This window comes from Labrus mixtus, chromosome 5, assembly GCF_963584025.1.
Source record: "Labrus mixtus chromosome 5, fLabMix1.1, whole genome shotgun sequence".
Lineage (NCBI taxonomy): Eukaryota > Metazoa > Chordata > Actinopteri > Labriformes > Labridae > Labrus > Labrus mixtus.
In genome coordinates this window covers 21,834,765-21,845,327 of record NC_083616.1, presented here as the reverse complement: position 1 = coordinate 21,845,327, position 10,563 = coordinate 21,834,765, and the positions used below count along the sequence as shown (strand labels likewise).

General features: G+C 40.2%; 1 protein-coding gene across 3 annotated transcripts; it reads left to right on the top strand.

Annotated features, from left to right (window-relative positions):
* The first annotated feature begins 4,175 nt into the window (after positions 1-4,175).
* fsta (follistatin a) lies at positions 4,176-10,428 on the top strand. 3 transcript variants are annotated; one of them, XM_061038546.1, is made up of 6 exons: positions 4,176-4,380; positions 5,573-5,770; positions 5,957-6,175; positions 6,290-6,514; positions 7,112-7,342; positions 9,270-10,428. In XM_061038546.1, the coding sequence occupies exons 1-6, from the start codon at positions 4,290-4,292 to the stop codon at positions 9,356-9,358; spliced, it is 1,053 nt and encodes a 350-aa protein (XP_060894529.1). In that variant the 5' UTR covers positions 4,176-4,289; the 3' UTR covers positions 9,359-10,428. The 3 variants fall into 3 exon arrangements, with proteins under 3 accessions (XP_060894529.1, XP_060894530.1, XP_060894531.1); XM_061038547.1 differs by having other exon boundaries at positions 4,177-4,380; positions 5,573-5,764; XM_061038548.1 differs by having other exon boundaries at positions 4,177-4,380; positions 5,573-5,764; positions 7,112-10,428.
* Positions 10,429-10,563: the final 135 nt, after the last annotated feature.

Here is a 10,563-nt window from a genome sequence, read left to right as displayed (position 1 = left end):
TATTACATTCTAGAGAAAGGTTTTTAAAATAATGATTGTTTCTGTTTCCCTGGCTACAAGGAGATATTTTCAAATTGTTGTTTTGACAAATATATAGTCATAAACCTGCACAAATTCACATCAATTGCAAACAAGACACAAAACAGCACATAATTTGGCATATTTTGCTAAAAACGATCAAATGGACAATTCAGAGAGCTGCAGATTATTTTTTCTGTTGATAAGCGTATTTATGATATATGGGCTCCTTGTTTCGGAGCAAAGATATTTTTGTTTCAAATGTAGGGCGTTCATAAAGACCTTCAGTCCCTCGTGTGTAAATACCGTTCAACACAGATTAAAAGTGTAATACTCAGAAATGTATCTGACATAGTGCATCCATGTTTCCGAAAGCACTAACCAAGTACATTTGGAATTAAAACATGGGAAGTTTGTGAGAGGTTTGCTCCAATCCAGTGATGCTGCACGTTAATGTGCACTGGCAAAGCTTCCCCACAAGATGGCAGCACAATATAGTTTACATAATACAGTACACATTCAGTTTTTTCCTTACTGCTCTTGTGATTTTTTAAACACTGCATGCAACTGTCAATTAATGACTCAAAATGTATCACCCACTTGGAAGTGTTTCACTCTTTGTGTCCTATTCCTCTCCTTTCCTCCTCTCCTCTCCTCTCCTCTCCGGTCTTTTCCTCTCTTCTCCTAACCTGAACCTGAAAATGACCCCCCTTTGGACCACTTCCATCCAACCATCAGAACAATTGAATGTGTTTGACTGTCGTGTTTTCCCAAAGTTATAAGGTTTCTTTGCCTCTGGACTGTTTGGAAATGTGTTTTTGACTGTTTTCCTTCTGAACGAGCCAGCTCCAGCACCCAGCTGAGACAAACGAATGTACTCCTCTGCATCTGGCAAGGTTGTGTTTACTATTTATCTTTAATAAGTAGCATATTTTCTGGAGCCTGTATCCAAACTTCCCTTGTTGGAGTGGATATATAGTACTTGATGGATGACTGAACTCCTCTGTTTCACAATTACTCATGCATAACAGCGTTGTGAAACATCATTTGGATTCTACATATGTGTGTTCGGGGAGCAATGTGGAAATAGTTGATGAAATGAGATACAGTGAAAGTTTTCGACCACCTTTGAATTTCCATCTCTCTTGGGTAACCTGCAGGTGATTGGCAGCTGCAGCCATAAACTGACCCTGCATGATTGCTCACAAATTGCTGCACTGTTCCCGAATCAGAAGTGATGTAATCGCAAATTTTTTAAGAACTGTTTTAGATTTTATACTCAAAGGTCCTACATTGCTCATGTATTTTATTTCTATTTTTTTCCATCAGAAAAACTTGAATATCCTGTCACATATTTGGAGTAGGTAAAAAAAACAGTCGTGTATTATAATCTATGATAATGATGGGCCTCATGGGTCAGAAAAGTTCCAATTAGCACTAATTATTTGCTGTATGAGTCCGTTTGAGCCACATTCAGCTCAGAGTCTGGGACAAGGAGCGTTCAATGTCCCTCTGCTGATGCCATTAAAAGCTTCAGGACATCAGCCAGCACTTTAAAGTTGATACAGCGGGTCGAAATGTACTCTCATGTCAGGAAATGTTTTGGTAGCCTCAACTCTACAAAGATACTCATCTCACAAATCACACACAGCAGACACTGAATGATTTGCCAAACAAAACTTAGATCACATCGAGTGAACATTTTCAGATTTGCTGAAAGAAGTAATCCCCACAGATGCTGACTTGTTGCATTGCAGCAAATTTACTATCATGGTTATTTTATAAACAACAGCATCTGTAAGGCCTATGTGAAACTTTGACTTGACTCTTTCCAAATCCAATTAGTCTGAACGGATTGGTTTCAATTCATTTGCTGACAGCCAAATGTAAAAATAGTTAAACCCCTTAACTTCAACAAAGGCACGCATAGTAGGATAGAAAATGTGTCAACTTTCAAAACAAAATAGTTTATTGTGATTAAAAGTGTCTCAAAAGTAAAGACCTTCTCGATGTTGTTATTAAAGGATGAGTGTGTAAATGTGCCCAACAGCATAACATTATTGTGTATCACTAACACCTTGTCCTGGCTTTCACTGGACACTGAAAATATTCCGTCTAAATCCCAAACATGACATTTGCTTAATTGTCTTAAACTAAATCTGTCAATTCTTTGTCCTAAATAATCACAAGTTACTTTAGAATTGGGGACTGGTTGTTCACAAACTGGACTGAAAGGAGGGAAAGGTTTACAAATATCTGCCAAAGAGGAAGAAAGACTCGATATGTGTAAATAGTCTCACATGATGGGTAATAGAAGCAGCATTAAAAAAGAGTTTGCAGACTGCTGTTTTAGATTGTAATTCAAAGTAGATAGATCATACGGAAACAATAAAGTGTATCACATTGTATCGTGTCATAACATTTATAAGAACTATTAGCTGCGCCAATCATTTGAGGGTGAACCATAGCCTGTCAGGGATTAACACACTACTCTGTTTCTTCTTCTGATGTTTGATCTTCTCTGTGCCTGTATTCCCACCTGAATTCTTTTTTTTTAAAAGGAATGAAATGGGTCTATCACTACAAATAAAGACATTCTATCTTTGGTGTTATTTGAGAGACTGTGGGTGGTCTAAGAGAGAGAAGGATGTGGTTGTGAGTTGTACTTGGGTGTAAAATGATCTTTTTCTGGTTAAGTTATTTGTTATTTGTGAGGAATGCATGTTATTGTAGAACCTCTCATAAGCATCTGTTATTGCTTTCATCCTGGGGTAATTTGTGTAAATGATGGTTTGTAATAAAAATCAATAATAAACAAAAGTTATTGCTCAGTGATGGGAACCAATAATACACTTACAAGCATAACAAATATTTGACGGATACATTACTAAAGCGGATGAAGAAAAAGAAGGACAAGTCATATTACATGATCTTATTAGCTGTAGGACATAAACTGATAAAAAAAAAAAAGAGTAAGACCCCACCTCTGGATATATGAGAACACTACTTGCATGTGTTCTCATATTTTATGGCTGAAGGGTACCTAAGTGGTATTTCACCGGAGTTAATAAGGAGATTAGAGTGTGTTCTTCCTGGCTAACAGATAATTAACTCCCTGGTGTCTGATTCACACAGCGGACACACACTTTGCTCTTTGAGAGAGAGAGAAAGAGAGAGCGAGAGAGAGAGAGAGAGAGAGCGTGCGAGCGTGCGAGCTGTAACCAGAGTTCCGCTGAAGAGGTCGCGCGAGGACTTCTGAGGGAGTTCAGCCTGTGTGTGTGTGTGTGTGTGTGTGTGTGTGTGTGTGTGTGTGTGTGTGTGTGTGTGTGTGTGTGTGTGCGTGCGTGCGCGCGCGTGTGCGTGCGTGTGTGCGTTTCATTCAATGAAATGCAACACCCCGCTCCTCTGTCTGAAGCCTCTTCGGAAACAGGTTTGATTATATTTAAAAGCTTGACCCGGGAGAGAAACCCAAACAACTGTCTGTTCTAATATTAGCAGTGCGGCTGCGGACTACTATGAATTCTATTATTGTCTGGGCTCGGATGTATTCCAACGGGCAAGTCTCATCAAAAGATTTACACTTTTGTCTGCAGCTGGTGGAAAAATATCAGTTACAATCATGTAGTACTCTTAACTAACGACGGACGGTATATCCGGATGTTGGCTGTAGGCCTGTTTGATTATACAGTAATAAAGGCCTTAACATAGCCCATGCCTTAAAAACGAGCTTAATTATTATTATCATCATCATTTTATGATTTAGATTATTATTAAATAATAATAATAATAATAATATTGGCTTAAAGGCACATATCCATGCAATGCGTAATACCAGAGTCCTGCTCAATTTGATAAAATGACACAAAAGCTATCAAAATAAAACATTAATAATTATTTTATCTATGTATACCAAATTCATACCAACTGTCACATTTTGTATGTTTTTACTTTGCTGCAAAATTCTGGAAAAAAAAGTTTTTTATTGCAAAATATTATATTTGTTCATATTCTCTGATTATTTCTGCAAGAGAAAGTTGCCTGTAACGATGTCACCTGATTGGGATTGAAAGAACTTTGGTAAGAAAAAAAAAAATATCCCCACCCCCACAGATGAGGAGACCGCCCACCAGAGACAGTCAACCCGAGACCCCTTATAGATTTAAAAAGAGAGGCTGCATTCTCAGACTGACACTTATTCAACACTGCCACCCTAAGCAGATTACTTTTGCGCTTGCCTGTGTCAAATACGTAGTTCACATTGCCTCTCCATCATGTTTAGGATGCTGAAACACCACCTCCACCCGGGCATTTTTCTCTTCTTCATATGGCTTTGTCACCTCATGGAACATCAAAAAGTTCAAGGTAAGCTCTCTTCATCAATTTTCTTCTATTTTTTCCGTTTTGGAGGAACTTCCCCTGCTGTCAGACGCGTAACCTGCCCGAGTGTCGAACACTTGCGGCAACCGAGAAACTTTCTTTTCAAAGTAAGTTTCTTTTTTTTCCCGCTGATAAAACTCTCTCCGCATCAGACAGTGCGTGCCTAAAGCGTCCATAAAACAGGTGCCATATGGGACACTTCAAAGTGTGACTAAATGGCAAGTTTTGCAGCCTTGGCTTGGCGCACACACTTAAGGTCGCCACGCCGTGTTGCAGCGCCAGCTTTCCATAATACCTGAGCATATTCTTACACTTAAGTCTAAGCAAATACAGTCTTACGGCGGTGTTGCTAAAGCTGTACTTAAGTTCAGAACATCCACTGTGAGTTTATCGATGTGTTATGTGTATATTTCCTCCAAGCACACATTCAGCCTTTTGTGCAACAATGATATTTCTCTCTGCGATTCCAGATATTTGACATAAAATAATGCAACTAAAGACTTTTGCATCAAATCTATTTCTTTTAGATCTTAGAATACAACGCGATATAAAGCAAGTCTGTGTTCAATTTGAGAAACACAACAGTTAGAGAGCACTTAATATCATGTGTGTCTGAGTCGGTTCAGACATCCTGCTGATGTCTGGATAAAGAGATATGTCTATGCCAAAGCAATGGGATTACTATTCTGTTTTATTTTCTTTTTCAAACATTCAGAATAAGTTTTTTTAAGTGCTTTGTGAAAAAACAAGTCATTGTCTGGAGTGTACATGTCTGGGATATTGTTCTGAGGCGGTGGAGACGGTGGTGTGTGGGTTTTTTTTTTTTTTTTTTTGAAGGAGATTGGCTGCTATTTAACACTGTCTAGACGCTCCACTTTCTGTCCAGTGATAACAAGGAGGCTCTGGGAATAAAGGACAAACCCCCCTCCAAAGATTCTTCCTACTTTTTGGTTTGTGGTTGCATTGTAAGGGCTGTCCGTCACAGATAGGATAGGCAAGTGTTAACTGTCTCGCAAAAAAAATAAAAAAAAATAAGACAAAATAGTGCCGGGAGGGCGAAAGGGAGGGAGGGAGCGTCTCGGATAATACAGGCTGCGTGTGTCTGGTGCGTCTGGGTCGGCGGTTTTAGGCGTTCAGCATGCAACATTGAAAGATTTTTGTGTTTGTTTGTTTGCAGCTGGGAACTGCTGGCTGCAGCAGGGGAAGAACGGGAGGTGCCAGGTGCTCTACATGCCCGGGATGACCAGGGAGGAGTGCTGTCGGAGTGGAAGACTGGGGACGTCCTGGACCGAGGAGGACGTCCCCAACAGCACGCTCTTTAGGTGGATGATCTTCAATGGCGGAGCCCCAAATTGCATACCTTGCAAAGGTGGAGGTGCACTCATTTCCCTTCGTTTTCTCGTAATACACATCCTAAATGATAACGTTAATTCATCCTAAGTATGATCCCATTTGCGCATCCATATTGCGTAAATTATTCATTATGCACGTAAAGCGCCAGACTTACGCACAAGTCCCATATCCTCTGCAGCATCGTATAAAACATTTTTTTTCCTTCCAGAAACCTGCGATAATGTTGACTGTGGGCCTGGAAAGAGGTGCAAGATGAACAGAAGAAGTAAGCCGCGCTGCGTGTGCGCGCCAGACTGCTCCAACATCACCTGGAAAGGACCCGTCTGCGGCTCAGACGGGAAGACCTACAAAGACGAATGCGCACTGCTGAAAGCTAAATGTAAAGGCCACCCAGACCTGGACGTGCAGTACCAGGGAAAGTGCAAGAGTAAGTAAATGTTCAACATGTTCCTCAAAGCTGCATGTGCTAAGAATCCAGCGGTTTGATATTATTTTCTTCTCGCAATTTTCACGAAATCTTCCCATTTCTTTGTCTCCACAGAAACGTGCCGTGACGTCTTGTGCCCCGGCAGCTCCACATGCGTCGTGGACCAGACGAATAACGCGTATTGTGTGACGTGTAATCGGATTTGCCCTGAGGTGACGTCGCCTGAGCAGTACTTGTGTGGAAACGACGGGATCATCTACGCTAGCGCGTGTCACCTGAGAAGAGCTACCTGTCTCCTGGGCAGATCCATCGGAGTGGCATATGAGGGAAAATGCATCAGTAAGTGTGCTATTAAACACGTGAGAGTCTTGTGTGTGAGAGTGCCTCCAGTCACTGACTCTGATGATTGTTGGGGAGCATTTTGTCCCTGGCCAGCTCTGCAGTTGTTCTCTGCTCATTTTTGCCAACATTCCTTTGAGGAGGGGGTCTAAGAGAGAGAGAGAGAGAGAGAGAGAGAGAGAGAGAGAGAGAGAGAGAGAGAGAGTTTGTAGTTGCTTGTGTTTGCTCAAGAATTGATAGACATCTTATTATTTCCTGATGTTGGCAGCACTGGTGCACATGGGAGAGAGGGGGAGGAGAAGGGGTGGGGAGCGATGGAGAGAATAAGGGGAGTGCTGGGGGCCATGAAGACATGCTTGAAGTTAATATTTGACTCAAATGGCTTCTTATCCAAAAAAAGGAGTCAATTTGAGTCATGCAATGTTAGAAATATCAATTTAAACAAGCCCTAACGGCCCCATCACATCTTCTAACACCATAAAACAGAATTTACTTGTTATTCCTTGCTTAGTAATCTGACCCTTCTTGAAAGCATTCATGATAATCCACCTAATCAAAAATGTCCCCTGTTGCTGATTTCCTCCCCTGTCCTTCTAGAAGCCAAGTCGTGTGAGGACATCCAGTGCAGCGCAGGGAAGAAGTGTCTGTGGGATTCTCGGATGAGCCGAGGCCGCTGCTCGTTGTGTGATGAGGCCTGTCCAGAGAGCAGGACGGACGAGGCGGTGTGTGCCAGCGACAACACCACATATCCCAGTGAATGTGCCATGAAGCAGGCTGCTTGCTCTATGGGGGTGCTGCTAGAAGTCAAGCATGCAGGATCTTGCAACTGTAAGTAAACAATAAAAGAGAAAATATGAGAAGAATGAAAAAAAAACATCCCTGTCATCCCTCTCTCCAAGCGAAAGACAATATTTCATGTTGCTTCCCCCAGCAGAAAACATCCCCTGAAAGTGCCCCCCCCCCCCCCCCCATCCCAACTTTCCCAAAACTCTTCCCACCCCTCAGCCACACCACCAAGCGCAGCTTAAGCAAGCAAAATGGACTTGGGAATAGAAGAACTTGCATGATGTTGTCTTTGTTGCTGGCTTTTGTTCTTGTGTTCTTGTTATTTTTTTCTATTTTAATTTGACTCTTTTCAATTCTTCTGCAAAACAAAAAACAGAAAAGTGAATGAAAAGGCATAAATATGTATCAGCAGACTCGATCTAAAGGTCTGAGGAAAGCTAACCCGATAAAATAATTACAAATAATAAAGGAAACTAATTTTGTTTGCAGTGGAACAATCCTGATATTTAAATGTCTAGTTAACTTTTTAATCGTTTGAGAGACCTGCAGGAGCAGGTTGCCTTAAATATCATGCAGTTTTTAATCAGTAATGGATTCTTTATTATGAGTGTGGTCAAATCTTTACAGCTTGTAAATTCTATGGTCACATTTGCTAATATCAAGTTATTGGTGTATTTGTGTTTTATATTATGTTTTTCTTGCTTTTCTTGTTGCTTTCGGCTGTTATCAATCAATCAAAATGCACTGCCTCTTGTGACATACACCTCACTGCCAACATGTCGATAAGGACAGAATACCTTTAAATATATGGTGTGCATAAGGTGATTGTAACATTGGTGCCATGTAAGTGATAATTAGAAGGGATTTTAATGCTGGTTTTCATGTAGACCTCTTTGTCTGTAGCGCCACTCATGCGCTCTTAAATCTGTGGGTCAAACCGTCAAATTGAATGATGGCCTCAAGGAAGTATCAAATTTACATTCCAAGACGAGGGTTTGTTTCTTTCTCCTGGTTGAGTACGTAAATGTGATGTACCTAAGGTATGCAATTTAATCCAAGGGACCAACTTTATGATCACCTCATGAGCTAAATATAAATGTGAAAGTTCACAGTTTGCAGGATAAGCAGAGGAAGCTTGTTGAACCGCGCTCTCTTACTTCTCACTGAAAATTTTACCCGCTAACTTAAACTGTTCGTGCTGTTTCCAGTGAATGTATTGTCCAGAATATGTATCAAAATGACAAATCCATTCGGATCTATGAGGGACTGCCTGTGTTTTTTTTTTTCTTTTTCCGTATTGTCACTCTTGCTCCTGCTTGTGTGCATATATTATTATTTTTTGTCCAATGTAAGAAAAAAAGGAAATACCTCAGAACTGTGTTGATGTCCTTTGACCTGCTTGCTATAAGGCCAGGCTGTGACACAGAGTCCTCCCTCCCTGTTTGTTTGAGCCAGAAACACGAAACAGGCCAATCAGAGCAAAGAAATGATCTAGTACAAGAACACAAGAGCACTTTTCTGTGTTTTGTGTGTCTGCTTTCAGGAATCTACCCAAAAGAGACCCGATCCACTGCAACCATCAGCCCTTTAGCACCCTCCTTCAACCCACCTTGTATGACCCCCCTTCCCCCCCTCCCCCCCCTCCCCCCCCCAAACCACACATCTACCCCTATTCTACATCATTCTTCTCTTGATGCAGCTCTGTCTTGTAAATGGGAACTGAATTGGGGATACCACAGTAGTTGTCAAGTCATACACATTTCCTCAAACACAGATTCATACAAAGACACAGATGCATATATTCACACGAACACACACACACACATACACACACACATAGACACAGAAAAACAAAAGGGAGAGTGTGTGCCAGTGGCTTTGCTGTGCGTATATCTTTTAGAACATTCATTATTTCTGCACTGTTGTGGTCCATATTCATACAACAGCTACCGTATATTCTCCCACATAGCCATTACAGAAGACCACGAGGAGGATGAGGAAGATGAGGACTCAGACTACAAGGCCTTTGTCCATATATCTTCTATTCTGGATGGATAGGCCCCCATCACTAGGGGAACAGTCCTAGGGCAAGGAATCATGTCCATACTGTAAATTATGTGTATGCTTATTTATTTTTTAAAGAAAAGGAAGTATACATATAGTTCAGTCTGCTAGCTGTTTATTTATACTTTTTGTGTTTTATAATTTATACTATTACAATGTCAGGCTTACTATCTACCATGATATATTGTGTTACCACTCATTTCCCCCCTTTTTTTGTTGTTGTCCCTTTTACTTTCTTTTTTTTTTATCATGAAGAAATATATTTGTCCAAAGAGAAGCAGTGTTATTTATTTTTCATGTTACGTGTAAGTATAAGTCCTCTTCAAGCTGTAAATTGCATTCCCTGAGCTGTACAAATCTGCTTGTTTCTGTCAGATCTCTATCACAGATGTTTATGTCACACATACGTAAATGCATGTTTAGGCTGTGTGTTTATTTATTGGGAATATATCAATCATTTTATGTACAGAAGTGTTTCTGGTTGTTTACAACTCATAATAACTGACCAAAGGGATTATCTCAATGGTTTTGCAAAAGAGCATTGTAAAAGCTGCAACACAGCAGTGATGAAGTGGAAAAGAAAAAGAGAGCCATTTGTGTTTCTTTTCTTCTTCTTTTTTTGTTACCCTTCCGTTCTTTCCCCTGTAGGTGTGTTTCCACACGGAGACGACAACTTTAGACATTATTCAATAGCATTTATTTTGTGTCACCACAGAACAGAGGTAGATTTTGGATGATACTTGATTTATTTTTTTTTAAACAATGTGCCATTAACATTTGTGTGCTGTCTTCTTGCCAATGTGCTCAATACTGCTCTCGAAGAGCTTAAATAGGACTAACGGACTGCAGTACTCCACATATATCAGACTTCATCACTATGTTTCTTATTTTTCTTTTTTATTTCTCAGAATGCATTTTATTTTCAAACATCACAAGAGAAATACAAAATTCTGTTATGAATATATAGTTTTGTATTTTTTATGTAAATGTCATATGTACATACAAAGTTTGATGGTATTTGTACAGATATGAAGAGTGAATCAATAAAAGTTTTTTTCCTTATACTTCTTTGCTGGCCCTGCTGTGTTATTGATCTGGGAACATTGATCAACGTGTTTATTTTATAGTTATAGCCGAAAACGAAGACCTCCATTCAGTTGATGTTTTGGTCATCTGAGGATACACTTTATGTCCATAGA